Here is a 20185-nt window from a genome sequence, read left to right as displayed (position 1 = left end):
TTAAATGACTAACAAGTAAAAATAAAACTTTGGCTATGACGCCATACTTTTTAGAAATCAGCCTTATAATAAGCCACATAGGATGTGGTCTAATAAACCTAAGAAAAGTTTCATTTCCTCTCACCAAAATGGTCAACTCCCTGTCTATGTGACTAGCTTTGCAAATTTAGCAGAAGTCTCTTTTTCCCTTAAATGTATAGGTTGAAAGGTTAATGAGCAAGTAGCAGCAATAATGTGCCCCCTTCTGAAAACACACACACACATACACAGAAATAAAAAAATGAAAATAAAAACAGGTTCTACACTAGCAAAAGAGCAGGTCAACCAAAAAATCAGAAGAAACAGAGCCCGTCATCTTACTAATTCCCAGCCGGTGATCGGGAAAAATTCATAGAACTTGTGAAGAGGAAGGAAACAAGGAATAAGAGAAGGGTTCAGACAAAGAACTTTTTAAAAGTTTGTTTGCAAGTATTTCCGTAAAAATGGTATTGACTGAGCAATTACAGGAAAAAAACACTTTCTTTCTTATCTGAATGCGGTTAGGCCATGGGTCACACCCTATTATTGTCACTATTAAACATGTTAATAGCCCCAGTATAATGACTTTGTGTGGCTAGCTTTAAAATGTATACTTGAATAGCTAACTAGAAAGAAGTGACTCATCCCTGCCCAGGTGGGTATTGACTTTCTTCCTCATATTTACTCAACTGGTCTACCAACCTTAATTCCTTAGAGGAAGAGACTGAATTGCAAGAAAAGAGAGAGAAGGGACATTTAAAGAATGTTAAGTATGAATGGGGTAGAAGGTATCCCAAATGTTGAGACTTGCAAAGGAAGAACCAAGATGTCCCAAATCAAAAACTTCCTCGAACAGGATCAAACTCTTCTCCTTTAGCAAGATGGGTGGTGTGGAGGCTCTGAACCATGAACATGGTCTTTCATTAACAGCAATTTCGTAGCCCCCACTCTTTTGTTGTGTGAGCTTAAGCAAATTGCCCCATCTCTCTGCGGCTCAGTTACCTTATCTGCAAAATGGGAATACTCAAGCACTTCCCTCTAGGGATGCTGTCAGGTTTTGAAGAATACAGGCAAATCGCTTACAGTGGTGCCTAGACCAGAGGAAGCCTTTGTTAAAATGTCAAGGAATCTCCGTAGGTACCCAGTGGAGGGGGCAGGGCTGATATTCCATCACCAACCCCTTTGTAAAGATACAGAACTGGCATCACAGAGGGGTGAAGCACCTCACCAACAGAGGTGACAGAAAGTCAGACTCAAACCTAGTTCTCCTGACTGCCAACCACATGGCATTTTCACGAGGTTCCCTAGAGCCATCTCAGCCACACCCATGCTATGGATCAGGATTTTCAAACACCACTGAGATTCCTGAAGTAGTGACTACCAGGAATGTTATATATGAATTTGTGTGGAAAGTGATACGGAATATGTGCTGCATAAACTGAGCCACCCTGGCAGTGACAGGCCCATCACACTGACCCACCGTTGTGCGTGATTCCTCAAGAATCTTGCTGGGTGCCTGCACCAGACTGAGCCCACTGGCTCTCTTACCACATACCTGCTTTATATACAGCCCATGTGTGATTCCCTTCTGCTGACAGGGAAACTGAGGCACAGAGCTGTCAGATAATTTGCTCAAGTTGGCACAGTCCTTAAGTGGCATATTTGCGTCTGGCCTATTCACAATTTAGGGATTAATACCTAATCCTGGAAAGGTGGCATTTTGGCACTTCCCCAGGAGATGATTCTCAGTCCCAAGGACAAGGCTGAAAAACGCTCCTAGTCGCTGGTGCCCGGGATCCAACCGGCTCCTACGGATCTTGAGTTATAAGGAAGAAATCAGTCTTTCCGTTTCATTTTCCTCATACTCAAAAGAGTGCCTGGTTCTCCTTTATCTACCCCTGACTATGACCAAAGATTAATGAGTTACCATTTTCCAGGCCCTGGTGAGGGAACAGCTATGTTCGTACGGCCTTATCACTGACAGTCAGAATGAACAGCTATGTTTACTAAAAGTTGAACCAGTGAAGGGTGCTGAAAACAATCTTCCACCAGGCCATGGCTACTGCAGAGAAGGGGCCTCCTGCTCTATCAGACCAAGGCCAGTGAAAGGGTGTGGTCTTTACACACACCAGCTCCCTGGTAATCAGGGCGTGAGCATGGTCCAGGTACAGGCATGGACAGGGGCAGAGGGGAGAGTAAGCAAGCGAGCAAAAGAGAGAGAGAGAAGTTAAAGAGACTCCAGAAACGTCTTCACATCTGGCTGAAGGGGAATGGTTAGAGCAGAGGATTTACACAGGACACCAACACATGAAGTTGCTAACGAGAACTAATTAAGACACATGATAGTACAGAAAACGGTCCTCAGTATTAATCAAATGGAAAAATAAATGCAAAACTTCATAAGGTATAATCCCAATTTTGTTAAACATTTTTAAAGTTTATACAAGTGAATGACCTGAAAGAAATGTATTCAAATATTAAGAAATTATTAGTAGGTAATAAGAGTACAGGTATCTACATTTTCTTCTATATGTTTTTCTACATGTCTCTAGTTCTCTTAAATGGCTATTTACTACTTCCTAAACTAGAACAAGCTTTGAAAGCTGATTTATTCCATTTGTGTCTCCAAAAGCAAGACACATGTATGTATGTTCTGTATTACTCTAGGTCTCTGCCTGCTGGAGGAACTGCTTTCTGTTCTGTAGTCCTGATACACAGCACAGCACCCAGCACCCAGTAGGTATACAGTTCATATTTTTAAAAGACAGAGGCTTTACTAATTGGCTTGTAAATATTCAATTCTTTTTTTTTTTTTTTAAAGCTAGCATTAGTACTAAATCATTTGCTGTTTAAATCTAAGAGTTACTTTGAAATTTTTTATCTGCATTGACTTTTGTTTTTCTGAAGATAAAAGCATGTTCTAGATGTTCTTTATTCTTTGGGACTACTAATTTGAAGAGAACTGTCACTCCCAAGCACCAAGCAGTGTGGGGTATTGACGTTGTATTGAATTATTTAAAGGAAATTAACAATGCTTCCTGTCCTTGGAGAACAACATCTGCGAGAAAAGCCATTCACGTCTGCCTTCAGGAGGTATTGTTGCGGAGGAGTGAGCATTTCTCAGCACCCTGAATTGTAAATGAAAATCTGTACGTTCAAAATTACTAATAAAAATGGCAAAGTTGAAGTGATAACTTCTCTTCTGCAGGGAGCTGTGAAGAGTCCCGGGAAATTACTTCTGGGAGTCGAGTTTGATGGGATAATGCACTGTGCATCACTCTCACGGAAGCTCCATGTAACACTGGATCATGTGGCCTTTACTGGGAGCCAGGCACCCTGGATACAAGGCAGCACCACCCTCCACCCTCCCCTCGTAAACTGGCGTGTTTATGGCTATGATATCCCTATCAGTGGTCACTACACCCAGACATCATGGCACCCCGAACGACAGTGACCCGACAGGACCGTGGAGCATGGGCCCTGCCCTAGAGCAAGGTAAACTTTGGACGGGTGGTTTCATTTCAGAGCTAGCTCATCTCATACCGTCATTCTGCTCCGAGACCTACCTCCATACACCAGGGCTCCCCAACCTTTTGTAAGGAGTGGCTCCTTTTCATGTCCCTGAAGACTTGAGTGCTGACAGTGAAGTCTGAGGGGGGGTAGAAGTGCTGACAGTCATGTCCCTGAGTGCAGCAAGGGAGGGGACTCTGCTGCCAGGAAAAAAGGGGAACAGAGTGAGGCTTGGGAGGGAGGGAGACATGGTCACCAAGGTATACACAGGCCCCAGCCTGACTTTCTACCTGAACCCACATTTCTCTAGAAGCTCCACAGGAGGATTAAGGTTCCCAATGTGAACCCAGAACTTTTCTACCTCTGTGCCATCCATCCAGCCAGGGGTCCCCTCTAGGGATATCTCAAACACAACCTCCTCCACGCAGCCTTTCTGTCGTATCCCTCCCCAGGATCCCCACCCCGACCCCTCACTGCCCTAATGGACGTGGCCGCTCCTTCCTCTGAGCTGGCAGGAAAGCAGCTAGCTGCTACTAGCATTCTCTCTCAACTTACCTTACTCAATCTTTTACTACTTTGAACCACGTGAAATTGCTGATATTTCTGCCCTACAAAACTGTGACTACATATGGTTCCACTTGATACTTGAGCTGTTTGGGGATCTGCTCTGTCTTGGCTAACACCTTCTCCTCTGCCAGACTATAATCTTTTGAGAGAAGCAACCGCACTACCATCTCTGGACCCCCAGCAGGATCTGGCAGCACACACCTTGGGTGCTCAAGAACCATGGGCTGAACTGCACTTTAACCCAATGGAGCCCTGCCACCAGAGCTGCTGCCATTCCCCGCCTGCCAGCTTTGTCTGGAGCACGAGACAGGAATGTGCTTGTTATTCTGTTAATCCCCACAACAAACCTACGTAGGCAGTATCGTACCCACTTCACATAGGAGGAAACTGACTCAGAGACGTTAAGGAGCATGCCCAAGGTCACACAGCTTGGAAAGGGTAGAGGGGGGATGTGGACCAGGTCTCAGTCAGCTCAGGTAGATGGCTGCTGTACAGACCTGTTTGCTTGTCCAGATGTTTACTATGACTCTATACATGGGGTAGAGAATTTAAGGGTGTGAAGAGTGACTTGGGGTCCAAGAAGGGCTATTTCACAACAAACAAATACCACTCTAACTTCCATTAAAAAAAGAAAACACCTATGCCTTTTATCTTCATCATAAAGGATATACACCTCCTGCACTCTAGTTTTTAAAAGTTTTACATGAAGGAAAGCTCCATGAACAATTTTTTCACCCTTCTTAATCCTGAATAACAATTAAGAATATTTAATTGAGGATGATACTCAATATCTTACATGTTCTGATATTCACTATCAAAATGAACCTAATGGGTATCGGAAACTCTGGGAGATAGGAAATTGATAAAAATAAAAAACAGATTTATAAAATAGCAGCCACATATAGAGAATAATTTACATGGTTACCATGGTACTTGGTCTTCCCATGTACCTCAAGTTTATCCAGGTGAATTAAAACCATCCACAGGCAAAGTGAGCTCCCAAAATAAGAAGGGACCACACTGCCTAAAAACTGGAGCAATGGCAGGGCCCATGGGCTGCAGCAGACCTGTGTCGGGACTTTGAGAGCCACCAACTGCCAGAAGCCCAGAGATGCACCCCCCCAAGGAAGGGCAGCCAAGCACCAGGGGAAGTACTGGTTCCCCATCACTGGAGGTCTCCATCACTGGAGGTCTCCACTCCCCATTTGGGCCCGCATTTCTCCACAGCACTCACTGGTAAACAGGAGCGTGAGTCACTGGGCAAGCGTGAGTCCATTTGGGAGATTAGCCCAACTTTACAACCCAGGTAATCCTATTCTGCTTGTCACAGCAATGACTCACCTTACTGCCTGCCACCAAAGGTGACACTGGAAGCAACTGAGCAACATGGGGGTTTAATCCTTGTCTGCTTGCTTTGTTTTCTAACACAATGCTGAGGACAAAGAGGCAAGGTTCCCAAGGGTAAGTTCCCCAGAGAAGGAGTTTGAAAAACGAAACATACCCAAGATTGCAATAGACCACATCATCTTTATTATCATCCGTAGCCATTTCCTCACGGTCTTACATACTCTTAAGGGGGCTTGTGCCTTATGAGGAAATGTTACACACACACCCCTCCGTACAGATCTAGAGACTCTTCTATGCATGGGAACCTCAGAGACAAATTTGTAGGTCATGTCTAGTAACACATTAGGAGCAAACAGCTTTGAACTTGCAGAATTAACCTGATCCACCACCTCATCTTATGGACCTATCCTGCTTTTGTCTTTATTCTAATATCCTTAAATCTTTACTTCCAATCCTTTTATGGAATACAAAGTCAATTTATAAACCACAGATTTTAGGTGGCATAAGGTGTCTTATAAAAACTCCAAATGTATACACAAATATAAAATCATTTTCTACCATGAGAAGAACTATAGTTGTGCCTTCCCTAAAAGCGTTAATCCTCACAACCACCCTACGAGGTAGGTCATGTCATGCCCATTTCACAAAACTCTTCAAAAGGTCCTAGAGATTAGGCAGTGGATATCTGCTGAGTTTTCTGATCAGCATCCATTCATGATACTTCTGGTAACAATACCCTGAATTATTCAGGAGGTACCACATTGACTATCAAGCCACGTAGTTTACATGGCGTGAACTATACCCCCAGCTCCCGGGGGGGGGGGGGGGTGAGTTGACTCAGTCCAAGCCCACTCAGCACACTGCAACCCGTTCCCATAGACACTGGTTCAGAATCAAGGTCACAGACTTAGAGGGGAAGATAAGATCTCTCTGTACTTGAATAAGCACCTATGCAATGAAGCCAACACGGAGGACAGAAGAACCAAGAACAAGGGAGAAACAGTCCCCTAGATCCAGACATGCCTGATGCCTGCCATCTCTCTGGACTTTTCAGTTAAGAATCAGTACACTCACCTTGCTCAGGCCAGTGTGAACTGGGTTTGAGGAGGGAGAGAGAGGCGTTCAGACTGCAGTAGTCTAATCACCTTAGTCAGACTGACCTCAATAATTGTCCATCCGTGAATCAAGTGGTAACATGGAAAAAAAATGGAGATGCTCCAGGAAAAAGTAAATGACAGCCTTATGAGTTTCATGCTCCTGACATGACAAGGAGGTTGTTGCAAGGTGAAGTATTGGCATGGGCCTTTGATACGTCTCAAAATAAGAATGAATGTAACTGTGGCCTGTCTCTGGGAAAGGGGGAGGGGGACCTTCCGCAACCACACACCCGCTGGAATTGCCTCCGTGGGCCCTCCTAATCCTCCAATGTCCCCATCAAAACCACTGGCCGCACTGATCTACTTTAAATTGTAGCGGCCATACAGGTAACTTAGCAGTGCTACCTCCTGGCTTTCTCCAGAAACACTGCCTATTTGTGACAGAGAATCTCAAGAGGTATGTTTCTTCTGGGAAAAGCGAAGTTATGAGGTTGTATCATATCAGGAAAGAAGGTGGAGAGAAGGGGCAAGAAGGTTTGAGTCTCACTGGTGACCAAGCACCTGATGACACAGTGTGTTAAAAGATCTGGACACGGCCACATGAGTCAAGAATCAAGGTGTGCCACCCATAAAGTCCTAGCAATCTTTGTATATTCCACTATCTCACTTCTTTATGAGCTTACCGCCTTCCATGACAAGAAGCTGGGCAATATTCAAATATTAATGCAATAGAATGGAGCCCAGTGAGCTAGAAAGTACTAATTACTCTGCCAGAAGAAGTGCAAAAGCATGGAAGGAGCTGAAAATCAATGAAAACAACAAAAACCCTAAAAATACTAAAGCCTCCAGAGATAAAGATTTTGTATGAAATTACATCATTCAGAGTGAAATCGGCCAATAGCTGTTGTCTGTTGGGAGAATCTGAACCAACCTCTTGAGCAGGAAGAAAAAGGCAAAAACTTTATATTTTGCCTCAGAAAAGTTCAGTGTGATGGTTAATTTTAAGTGGCAATGTGATTGGGCCACGGGGTACCCAGATATTTGGTCATACATTATTCTGGATGTTTCTGTGAGGATGTTCTTAGATGACTTTCACGTATAAATGGATAGACTGAGTAAAGCAGACGGCCCTCCTTAATGTGGGTGGGCCTCACCCAATCGGTTGAAGGTCTGAAAAGATCAAAAGGCTGATCCTCCCCAGAATAAGGGGGAATTCCTTTTGCCTAACTGCCTTTAAGCTAAGACAGCAGTTTTTTCCTGCCTTAGAGACTTGAAATGAAATATTACCTCTTCCTGGGTCTCAAGCCTACTGGCCTCCAGGTGGAAATGACACCACCAGTTTTCCAGGTCCTCAGGCTTTTTCAGACTGAAACTACACCATTGACCCTCCTGGGTCTCCAGCTTGCTGATAGCAGATCATCGGACTTGTCAGTTTCCGTATCCCATGAGCCAATTCCTTACACTAAATCTCTTTCTCTGAATATGCATACCTTCTACTGGTTCTGTGACTCTGGAGAACTCTGACTAATACATTTGGGTTGTGTTTTGCATGTATTTTCTCCTCCACAGGAAGAGGTAAAGGATTATTTGTGGGTCTCTAAAAGAGACCAGAATTTTAAAATAAAATTAGTCTTAGAAATCACCTACTCTAATTCTTTCTCTACGATTATTTTTAATCCCTAAATTTTGATGTAGAAGGACATTACCAGGACTACACAGCTAGAAAAGAACTGAAACTAAAACCCAGATTTTTTTCTTTTCTTTTCTTTCTTTTTGGTGGCCAGCCTGTACGGGGATCTGTAAAACCCAAATTTTTAAAACTAGGAGTTCAGGGTTCTATAAATAATATGGAAGAATTTTCTTTTGAAAATGCAACATCATTGGGAAATAAATACATCTGAAAGAAGGTTATCAACAAGGGCCCTTCCACTAAAAAAGCAAACTAGTAAAACGACAAAGTTTTCTAAATTGGCCAGAGGGTAAAATCCTACTTATCATTTACTCACATGTACACACACGTGTGTATAAGCAAGCATACCAAAAAGCAAATAAGCAATAGCAACCATCCAAACAAATAAACAAACCCCACATACACATACATGTATATGCTAGAGAGAGAGTTAAGGTCTTTACAAGTCATGCTGATCTTGCTTTAAGCGCCACCAATAATTCTCACCTCTGAAGGTAACTTTGATGGGAACTAATTACATTTGAAATATGTTGTTCAACAACTTAACACAGAAGCAAAGAAACTAATCAGGGCTCCAACAAGCTACCATTTTTATCATTAAGGACGATCTAGTTCTTTCCCAAATCAGGATACCACCACTGATGCGGCAAATGTATACATTTTTTTCTTCATTATTATTTTTCAAAAACATGAACATGTGGCCAGTAACAAGGTGTGTGCGTGCACACACAGGTGCATGCCCACGTGTAGGATGTGTAGGTCAGCAAATGTGGAAGACAATGCCCTGCAGTCAGGAACGGCAAATGCACATCACACATGGCAACTCCCTTGTCCCTTACCCATGTCCATGTCACTCAGCCACCCCGCTCAGAGTTGGCATGAGTTGAAATGTAATCACCATGCCTGCACTCAAGGGAGAAAGAAAGTCTATTGTCCCTCAGGACCCCAATGGAGTGAGAAGCTCACAAGGATCCAGAAGGCAAAATAGAATAAGCAGAGTCCACCTTTACACTTACCTTTATAAAGCAAAGTTCACCTCTCCTCAGCCTCAGCACAGACACTGATGTGGGGCTTCAGTGTCATTGCCACCCTCCCTCTCCCCCAACCAACTAGCTGTACACCCTGAATCCTTGGGGCTCAGTTGTCATGTTACATGAGGGTGCTGCTGCTGAATGACTTCTAAGGGCCACGCCCACCTGCACAGACTAATTCCGTAGGGCTAGCGGAACTCAGGAGGGCATTCGTTAGGTCCTCAAATCTGGAAGCACAGAAGCAACGTGCCTTGTTTCTGGGCATGGCTATTACATAATAAGAGGATATATTTACTGAAAGAAGTTATAGTTACAAGCAGAAAAGGCAACACACACAGTAAGATTTATTTTACAAGATAAAAGCTTTACACAGCCAAGGAAAAATATTTTAGGCACAAAGCATCATGAATGGGAATTTACAGCACCATTTCGAAAGGTGCTTATCGATTAAAACAAAGTTTTGCCAACTTTTTTTTCCCCTGTGGAAAAAAAAAATACTCCCCATCAATGTTGAGAATTGGAAATAAGACGCTGTTTTTTTCATTATGGTATCATAAACAAAGGAAAAGTAGGTTCAAAATATTTTCTTTAAAGAGCTTGGAATAAAATTTTAAAAAGAAGAAGAGTTCTTTGGGTAATTTTGAATAAAGGAGATGCTTTTACTTTTTAACGGATATCAACACTAAATTAGCTCTACACGTGAAGGTCAAGGCTTTACTGGGATGAAAGGTAATATGGTGAAATAGTTAACCTTAACATTATCCAGACTTGGGACATTAGTCAAGGCATGCAAAAATGAATGAAGTTCTAACAGACCTAGCTGGAACACTAAATGAAGTCCTTTCGTAGGCAAACTTAATTCTGGGGACACCCATACACTAGCTGACACTTAGTGCATCACTCCCACGGCCTGTGACCATGACGAGGTTCTCTGTGACCTCAAGCAGATGGAAAGTGAAGTTTCTCCCTGTAACCTTCATATCTATTTCCATATGGAACTGCCAGTCACTGTCCTTAACACAGTGTAATCTCTCCAAACAAGCAAATTGCCAGGGAGCTCATGAAAAACCATGCTCACCAATGACTTTGCGAGAACAAGAGTTGATCCTCATTATTCGAGCATAATATGTAAGTCTATCCTACCTTACTCGGCAATGATAGGCTATGGAAGAAATTGAGGCAGAAGCTCAAGTCCAAGAACTACAGGCTGCAGAAAGCTTTGTAAATCCAGGTAATGAAGCACACAGCATCACACTGTGCTTGGAACAAGACTCTTGCTAAAGGGAAGTTCCTGCTCCCAGGACAGCCTTTGGGAAGGAATGTGGGTCCATGTAGTATACCATGAACAGCACTGGGCAGAATTGTGAGGCCGAGTGGGGAAAGCAGGTCTGGTTAGGACTTGTGATGTGTATGAGGCAATCTTTTCCTTAAAACCAACATACCTCCTACAAAAAGACAGTAAACAGCTAAAATGGGACAGAGAAAGTAAAGAAAACATAGGGGCCGGATGTGCTGGGGGATCTAGTTACCACTCTGAAAATGTGGATTGCTTTGCTCTGGAAAAGAAAGCAGTACTGATAAACATCACCCTCCTCCCCTATCAATGGCAATCAAATGTTTTTAAATGCAAATAACAGGTTTCTAGAACAACCCTGGAATTTCTCCTGGAAGTGTTTTCATAATTCACATCTTGTTAGCCACAGGAACTTCAATTATGTGTCTTCTTTTCTCATTTCTACTAACCAATTATTAGCATTAGATAATAACTTACTATTCTCTGCTAATATGTTTCCTGACAACATCAAACTCCAGAGGGTCTTCACGGTGCAATAACTAAATAATTGTGCAAACAGGGGCTAATTTATGAGAAAATGTTATTTAAACCTTCTCAGGTCTTTATGAAAACAAGCCATTTTGGTTGAGATGCACCACGGACACTATATTAATTGCATAAAAACATATTAAATAAAAATGGTTTTAAAAAAAAATGTTCTCTCCAGACATTATGAAAAGGAGGAAACACACTGGAAGGATATAAAGATATAAATATTCAAATATTCAAAATCAAGAAATTCCCATAGAATCAATCTTGACACCATCTCTTTCAGAATGAGAACATGTAAGAAAATTTGGAGAAAGGTTTGCCAGCTCCATTTACTAACATCCTTGGTTCCAAAATGACATTTGTCCCCAATGTATCACCCCCAGAAAGAATCATGCTAGTGCCAATCCAACCACTTAGGCAGTCACCACTGTTGTCAGTGCCTGGGACAACCACAATGGATCCTCTGCCTGAACTATGGTGACAGAGCAGAAGGAGGGATTCTTTACTCCAACCTCCAACCTGGGTCAGCTGCTTTGTAATTAATTGTTTCAGTACTAAGGTATCTGGGATTTCTCAGCTTGAAAAGAGGAGTTGGGATCATGGTATATGGGGTCTGAGATAAATTATCTCCTCTGCCGCCCAAGCCTTTGGCTATCTCCTGCCCTAAATATTTATATCTTTATTAGTAAAAATTAGGTTAAAGGGGGCCTGGGGGTGGGGAGGAATCCTAAAGAGTTGGGGGGGTGCATGTGTATACATACTGAAGGCATCAGAGACAGTACACACATGCATTAGAGGAGTCAATCCCATCTTGCTCCTTTTTCTTCTCACCAGTAAATGGATGGGTTCACCTGCCAAAATTCAGAGCCCAGAATAATAGGTTCTATGTTTTTACATTTAGATGGTGCTGAGACAACACCCAATTTTTAGGGTTCTCTTAGAGTTTGTTGAAGGTTCTCCACTTCATAAAGTAAAAATCATTGTCCTACATCTAACACATGTAGCCGCTCAACAAAAAATTCAGGTTTTCCTTGAAAAGTTTCTCCTCAAAATTCTTAAGGGACATTAATGCCAAAAAGAGCCCTGGAGGGTTGATCAGAACTGATTCTGAAGCAGCTGACCCAGGCCGGGTCTACATAAGCAGATAAACTCTGCCTTCAGAGTGGCAAACCCAGACAAAGCGAATTTTCCTATCTCAAGAATGTAAACATACCTGGGCTTCTTAGTATCTACCACAGGTAAGAACCACCACCAAAACAGCAACAAAGCAGAAAACCAAACACGAAACAAAAAGACTCCCCAGGCTGGAAATAACCTCATCTGATCATACTCTGTTCGTTGCCATCTGATCGATGACCACAGCTTCTTCAAGGATTACCACCAGACTAGAAAATGAAGACAAAGGACATAGCACCTACCAGAGAGACGTCTGAGTAACTGGAGATAAGGTCATAACCCTTAGCCAACCTCCAGAAAGAGTAACTAAAAATATTTACTAGTTTTATTGATTGAAAGTCTTTGGTGCTTCAGAGAGACTATAAACTATGAAGTGATCTGTATCCAAAGCTTAGTTCTAAGTTGTGCCTGTCGAGGTACATACTTGTGGAAATACACGGATCACTTATAGACTTAGAAATCTTTGCTCCATAACAGTCATTACCATAAGAATACTTTTTTTAAAACTAAGACAAATATGAATCAGGCTAATGTTTTTTAACATCTGAAGTTTATAAACACCAACTGATGAATGGATCAATGAAATGTGATCTATCCATACAATGGAATATTACTCAGGATAAAAAGGAAAGAAGTACTGACACAGGCTACAACACAGATGAACCTTGAAAACATTATGTTAAGTGAAAGAAGCCAGACACAAAGGACCACAAATTATGATTTCACACATATGCCAAATGCCCATAACAGGCAAATCCACAGAAACAGAAGGTAGATTGGTGCCTAGGGCATGGGGGAGGGGAAAGGGGGGTGGAAATAGGGAGTAATAGCTAGTAAAGCACAGAGTTTCCTTTTGGGGGGATGAAAGTGTTCTAAAAATTGTGGTAATGTTGCACAACTCTGTAAATATACTAAAAACCATTGAATTGTACACTTTAAGTGGGTGAACTGTACGTGAATAAGTTGTTTTTTTTTTTCTTAATTCTGGAGTTTAAATTGGCATAATTGTCACTCTCTCATCTCTGTGTAACTGCTTTGTGTCTTAATTCTACGCACACTTTATTGGAAATGAATACACAACTCTGGGAAACAGGCAAGATAAGAATTATTATTCCCATTTTACAGGAAGCAGAGGTCCAGAGCTTCTGCTGTCTTTCCACTAGCCAGTCGGGTTTCCATAGGACCCAGGGAAGAGTGTAAATTATGGGGGAAGGATTGGTGTCATTGGCCTTATCATCCCCCAAACCAGGGAAGGATGATAACCAGCTCTTGCCAAATATTTAGAAATTTATATGGTTGGATCATAGAGATAACAAAAGACATTGAAAAATGGTACTTGGATTACTGGAATGCAATTCTTAATAGCATGAAACTCAGGTTAAACAATTTAGCTAAAAAAGCAGGGGAGGGGGAAGAATCACCTCTTTAGGTTATATCTGGTGGGGTGAAAATATACCCAATTAGACATGCCCATATAATTTTCACATCAAATGTCCTGTGCTTCCAAAAGCAACTAATGGCACAGCTTGCTATGGATTTTCCCAAGTTTTCAAGAGCAGTGACAGCCCTCTTCAACAAAGCCATTTAACATAACAGAAGGTTAAAGTGGGAACCACAAACACTTGCTTTTCTTAATTTACACCTTTCGTTTACTTCCCCGGAAATGTCATGGAGGAACCACGAAGTTTATGATGTACTGTCAATAGATGGTTCCTTTTAAGAACAGGACATAAAAAGCAAAATGTGAATCCTAGAAGGTACTCTAGAGCTATACCTTTAAAAAATTTTGTTTTGTTAATAAAAATGTTTAATATTCTGGGAGAAACAAGGTGATATTGGTTTGGGTCTCTCACTCTAAAAAAAAAAAAAAAGACTATTTGGTAAGTGAACTAAGATTATGAGAAACACAATTGTAATGACTTCACTTTACCTTTACTAACCAGGTAGGATCTAAATCTACTGCTAGACCACAGCAGACAAAATACAGCTCATGAGGAGCTATAATTCTCTGCGTAACAGACCTTTTGCAACCTGAGAGGCTACGAGCTTTTATATCCTCATGTTTGTGCCATTTTAATCATTTCTTTTTGTTTGAAGAATATTCTAGTAAATCACTAAGATTTTTTAAGCATATAAAGTAATTGGCAACATTTTTTAAAAAAGGACAGACAATTTAAAACGTACATTTGTAAACTGGGTTGTCACCCATTTTTAAATATTCCTATTTTAAAATTTTTCCAATGACACGGACGGACGCATGCAGGCCCTAGCTTGAAAAAGTACTTGGATCACTGCAGCAGCCAGCAGCAACACCAAAACCGTCACATCCAGATCCTCAACAGAGATCAGGAAACCCAGAAAAACATGGTGTCAACTCACCATAAGGCCCCCATGACCAGCTATGTGCCAAGGGCCCACACTGCCCCACAACTCTTCTAAATGTCCCTGATATTGTAATTTACAAATGTATGACGTGACAAGATTGGTACTAGGCAAGATTGGTATGTCTCAAGATGGGTGTAGAGGGAGAAGTTCCAGGTGTGCTTGAGTCTCTTTAAAATAATTTAATTGGGCCGAGCCTGTGGCGCACTTGGTAGAGTGCTGCGCTGGCAGCGCGGCGACGCTCCCGCCGCGGGTTCGGATCCTATATAGGACTGACCGGTGCACTCACTGGCTGAGTGCCGGTCACGAAAAAACGACAAAAAAAAAAAATAATAATAATAATAATAATAATTTAATTATAGTAATCTGCTAATCTTTAATAGATAGCCCCAGTCACTCTAGAAAACTCCAACTACCCCCTTTTCAGAGATGGGGGGGACTGGTGGTAGCAAGCTGACCAAACAGTGATTTTTTATCTCTGATTTCCTTCAAGAAAGAATCCAAAGTACAAAATAACAAATTGAGCCCAAGTCTAATTCATAGATCCAGAATGTTCTCCATAAAGTAAGTCTGAGTATCTACAAGATCCAAGACAATGTTTGTGCTCAGGAAAGAAGGTGCCAGCATCAACAGCCTTGCTGACCTTTGGTGAGTTAGTCAGCCTCCGACCGCCCTCTGAAACCACCCAGGGTCAGCACTCCTCTGCTGACCAGCCAAGGCCAGCTCACCAGCAATGAACTCAGGAGCCACCAGAAGCTCCAGATGCAGGGTGGAGAAACCCCAGCCCCTGTGCACGGCCTCGGTGCCTCTTTTACAGAGAGGAGAAATGCTATAACCTATCATCATTCCTGGGCTGTGGTTTGTCTTCTAGACACAGTGCCAGCAACTCGCGCCGGGAGTCATCCAGGCCACAAGGACAGGCGGCAGGCAGCGGGGCCTGGCAGTCTGGCAAAGTGACTCATGCTGGGGCCGACAGGTTGGAAAGTGAATGCAAACAGAGCAGGAAGCAGTTCCAGAGGGAAGAGTCAAGATTGTCTTGTGACCCCATTCAATGCAAACCCTTTCATGATCACCGAAACCTAGGCTTTCAAGGTTGACTGTCACCAAGATGAGAACTCAATGGCTCTTTCTCTGGAGGAGCCGAGTGGGAAGGGAGCCTGAACTCCACCTGTGATCCGAGTGGTAGACTGGAAGACACCTGCCTGAAAAACAGAGACCCACCCAGGCGGACAGTGCACCTCTGCCTCACACACATGACCCTCTGGCTTTGCTCTATGCAAACATGGCTGGCTGCCAGCATCTTAGGGGCCACTTCCACCCCTGGGGACATGAACCCTGTCATCACTCTAGCTCAGGGGCCAGGTTCATCACCTGGCACTTAACACATGAATTTATTAAGAAACCTCAAGAACCATGATCTTCACATTTTTACCTAGACACCAGAAAAGTTCTCAGACCCAGTGCTATCATTACCATGTCATATATGAAAAATCACACTGCTTCTTTTCTCCCCCAAAGTCACACAAGATAGCTGGAGATCAAGGCATGAACCAAGCTCTGCAGCACCCTACCAAGTCACCCACTCTTGCCACAAATAAAAACATCTCATATTTCAAGTTTGCCCAGTATGAACAAGATTTGTGTTGGCTCCTTTTATTGACGTAGTTTAAAAGTAAGTGAGTCTTTAAAAGCAAGCGAGTCATCTGAAAAGTGCTTCTCCCATTTATTAACAACAATTTGCCGTGCACTCACTCTCCTTGGGGAGCATTACTGAAGAGGGGTGCACAAACGCCAGTATTTCCTCCAGCATCCACTGCTCCATGCCAGCCCTGACCTAGAGGAATCCACTCAGTTTGGGAGGGGGTGAAAGTATTCCATGGATCTGCACCAATGTGACCCACCTGACAGTGTTTGCACCATCCCCATTGTCAGGGTCCCCGACATGCCAGGCTGGGGAAGACACATCCCCCTCCGCAGGGCAGGCCAACAAGTTCAGCGGCAGCAGCACACACACAACCCGCCCTGCGGTTCCAGGCTCAGCTGCAGTTTCAATTCAGGCACCAGCATGGTTTGGTCCCCTGCCTAGTCCCAACACTGATAACACCCCTCACAGCTGCCTCTCAGAAGGGAAAAGGTAAAAGATTCCTCCCTCCAGAGTGTGAAGGGGGGAACAGGGGTGAGAAGAGAGAGAGAGAGAGAGAACAGGACAGGTTTCCTGAAATGCCCCTGGAGTCGCTTTTAGCACCAGGAGAATCAGTACCAAGGTTCCAAGTCTGTTCTAACATCACAAAACACAGGTACTCAAGCCTCTCCTGGCCAGGTATACCCTCAAAGCAGGAACTCCCCGTGGATGCGAATACCCAGGTTCCTAACATCTTCCTGCAGCATTTAATCCTCTCTCCGCAGACAATGAAGTCACTAGAAATTAATAAAAAGGAGGAATCCCTCCATCCCCGGTCAAAGTCTAACCCACCAAACATTCTACTGCTAATTCTAACATGGCTCATTTCTACTCAAAAAGTCAACTCGAGGTTTCTATCTTCTGGCTCCTTTTAGCAAACAGGGTGGTGAGTCAGAGAGAGTAAGGGAAGCAAAAGGACTGGAATTCCAGAAGGCCAAGGCTAAGAAGACCACCTGGCCAGGTGGCCATCAAAAGTCCCTCACTTCACTAAGTGAAAGAAGTTTAAAAAGACCACTTATCTATGATCCCATTTACATGAAATGTCCAGAATAGGTAAATGCATAGAAACAAAATATATTGGGGAAAACGGGGAGTGACTACTAATGGACATAGAGGTTTGGTGGGAAGATGATGAAAATGTTCTAACAGTGTGGAGATGTGGGCTGGCCGGTTACTCAGAGCATGGTGCTGAGAACAGCATGGCCCAGGGTTCGATCCCTGTACCAGCCAGCTGCCAAAAAGATTAAATAAAGCAAAATTGTGGTGATGGTTGCACAACTACCCTAATATACTACAACCATTGAATTGTACACTTTAAATGGATAAATTGTATGGTATGTGATTATATCTCAATAAAGCTGTTATTGAAAAACAAAAAAGATTCCTTGCTTTAGCCATAGCAAACAGAGCTTTCACCCTCCTCTGACTGAGAGTCCTCTTTAAATACCATCTCTTGGACTAGAAGTGAAGATCATTTGGAAGATCCTTAGGAAGTATTTGGGGAAGCTATTAACCTGCCTGAAACTTAGGTACCTCGTATAGGGATAATAGCATTCACTGTAAAATGTCACAAGGATTCAGTTTAAAGATGCACGTAAAGACCCCAGCACAGAGGCTGGCATGCAATAGGCACTCGACAGAACAGGTCCGTTTCATGCACGCTCCCACTGGGGTTTCCTGTAGGAAGCCTCAGAGAGAAAGGCCAGCTCCCAGAGAGGACAGACAACTGACAACCATCTTTCCCCAAATCCTGGGCTTTTATCAGCATTGTTTTCCTCACCTTCAATAATAAGACTTGGACCAACTTATTTAAAAAAAAAAAAAAAGCTCAAGTTTTGGGAACCTTACAAGAGCTACATCTGTAAGGGCATGTTCTAAAAATAAACCATATAACCATTCCTGCAGGGCTCTTTGTTGGAAGGCCTTGCCCCTGTTCAGCAGACGGGCCACAGAAAACATCTAGGGGAGGATGTCCAGGACTACATCAGATTCTACAGAAAGGTGGTGTCCACGACCAGTTCCTAGCTCAAAATACAAAGGGAAGGGAGAAAAATATTGAGCACCTAGGAGATACCAGACAAAAGCCTAGGAACTTTATACTATTCATTAATGCAGATTTTAATTAATTAATAATTTCTTTAGAAGACTGACTCCTGCTAATCCCCGCAGCGATCCCGACACCACCCAGCCATCTTGGTACATGACCTCCCCCCTCCCAGCCTCACTGATTGGTTCAGAAATGGCACCCGGCCCAAGCCAGGCCAATTAGAGCCCTGAGTAAAGAGCTGAGTAAAAGTTGGGTCCTGCCAATCTCCAGCTGCAGATGAGAGCCCTTGAGGCCACCCACCTTTGCGACCCTCCCACTTAAGAGCTGCAGGAGGAGAAAATGAAGGTAACAAGGAGAGAGCAGACACAGCCACTCGCAGGCCTGATGTCCCCTGAAGGAGACAGCATTTCAGTTGTCCCCAGGGCAAGCTCCACCTCTGCCATCCCCAAAAGTTGGGTTATGGCAGTCATGAACTCCCCTTTTCTATTTAATCTTGATCAGGTTAGGTTCCTGACAATTGTCACCACAGAGTTCCATTGCAAGAGTATTTTTTTAGATGTTAAAGAAAGGGGAGGGGCTGCCAGATTAAGTAACTTTTCTATATCACACAGAGAATAAGGAAAGGGGCCAAAAACCCTGGCCTGCCTATCTAGCACCAAAGCTTTGGCTGGTCCATCCTACTACCCTAACCAACCCACCGCTCTTATAAAACCCTCCACCCTGGAAACAGGGAAGGCCCCAGGACATTCAGTGAGGCCCTCAGCAGGCCCTTAAAAGGATTCACAGATGTTGTCCTCAAAATGTGCAAGTGCACATTCACACAAGTCTACTACAAAGGCAGAAAGTCCCTCCTACCAAGTAAACACCAAAACAAGTAAACGTGGGAGGCTTGTGTGTTTGTGGGACAATGTACTTATGCGCACTTCCCCTCCCACCCCCACACGACACTTTCACTGCTCCATGGAGCGGGACAGACAGCTGCTACGCTGTGGAAGTGAATGCCAGAAGACAAGGAAAACACCAGGCCCCTCGCATCTCTGTACAGTTCCTGCTCAGAACCTTGGGTTAGGAATTAGCACATGGACTTCTCACACACGAAAAACATCGCCACAGCATTCCTTCCACTAGTATTCTAGAATATCAGGTTTTACAAGGGAATCTCAACTAGGTTGACTAATCAGCCCTTGCAGATCTCAACTTTAACAAGTGGGCATGAGAACCTGTGAAGGAGAGGCTGCCACTGCAGACAAGATGCTCTCATGAATGCACTAAACGCCAACTGTATACACAAGTCACTCAACAGAAGACCCGATTGTCGACTTCTTTTAAACATTTCCCAATTCCATTCTAAATGATTCTTAAATGCTGGTCATTGTTCAGATGGTCCCAGCACATCGTCCTGGAAGTAACAGCCCCTGGTATAGACAGACACACTTGTCCCTCTGAGCTAGATACACCATTCATAGCCCAGTACACCCACCATCCCCTTCTAAGGGGGTCTACACCGCCCTGGGCCCCTCTGAGAGGTGGCCATCCCTGGGCTTCCCTTTCTGAACCACGTGAAGCCCTCCCTGCTGACTGGTCCAGAGGGAACACCCTATCCAAAGACGGCCAGCCCAAGGCTGGACAGTGAGGTGATGTTGCCTGGAACAGGGGTTGCCTCTCAAAACAGGGATAAGTGAGGCCAAATTCTTGTGCTTGCTTCCTTTACTTGGAAACTACAGAAAGAATTGGGAGCCAAGGGTACAGATAGAGGGAGTCCGTGACATAGAAAGGGCCAAGGTGGAACATGAGTGGCCAAGGTTAAGAGTGGC

At 43.5% G+C, this 20185-nt stretch overlaps 1 protein-coding gene across 6 annotated transcripts in view; it reads right to left on the bottom strand.

The window, feature by feature from the left end:
• Window positions 1-20185, bottom strand: part of TCF7L2 (transcription factor 7 like 2) — a 188399-nt gene that overhangs the window by 66031 nt on the left and 102183 nt on the right. Inside the window, exon 5 of one of the 6 annotated variants that reach the window (XM_063102524.1) lies at window positions 3585-3725. The exons of 4 other annotated variants lie outside the window; for them this stretch is intronic. In XM_063102524.1, coding sequence (XP_062958594.1) covers window positions 3585-3725 — 141 coding nt within the window. Of the gene's footprint in view, window positions 1-3584; window positions 3726-20185 lie in introns of those variants that run through there. One more of the 6 variants, XM_063102523.1, reaches the window with a different exon arrangement.

Source organism: Cynocephalus volans, chromosome 7 (genome assembly GCF_027409185.1).
Source record: "Cynocephalus volans isolate mCynVol1 chromosome 7, mCynVol1.pri, whole genome shotgun sequence".
Classification (NCBI taxonomy): Eukaryota; Metazoa; Chordata; class Mammalia; order Dermoptera; family Cynocephalidae; genus Cynocephalus; species Cynocephalus volans.
This window is presented reverse-complemented; position numbering and strand designations above follow the sequence as displayed.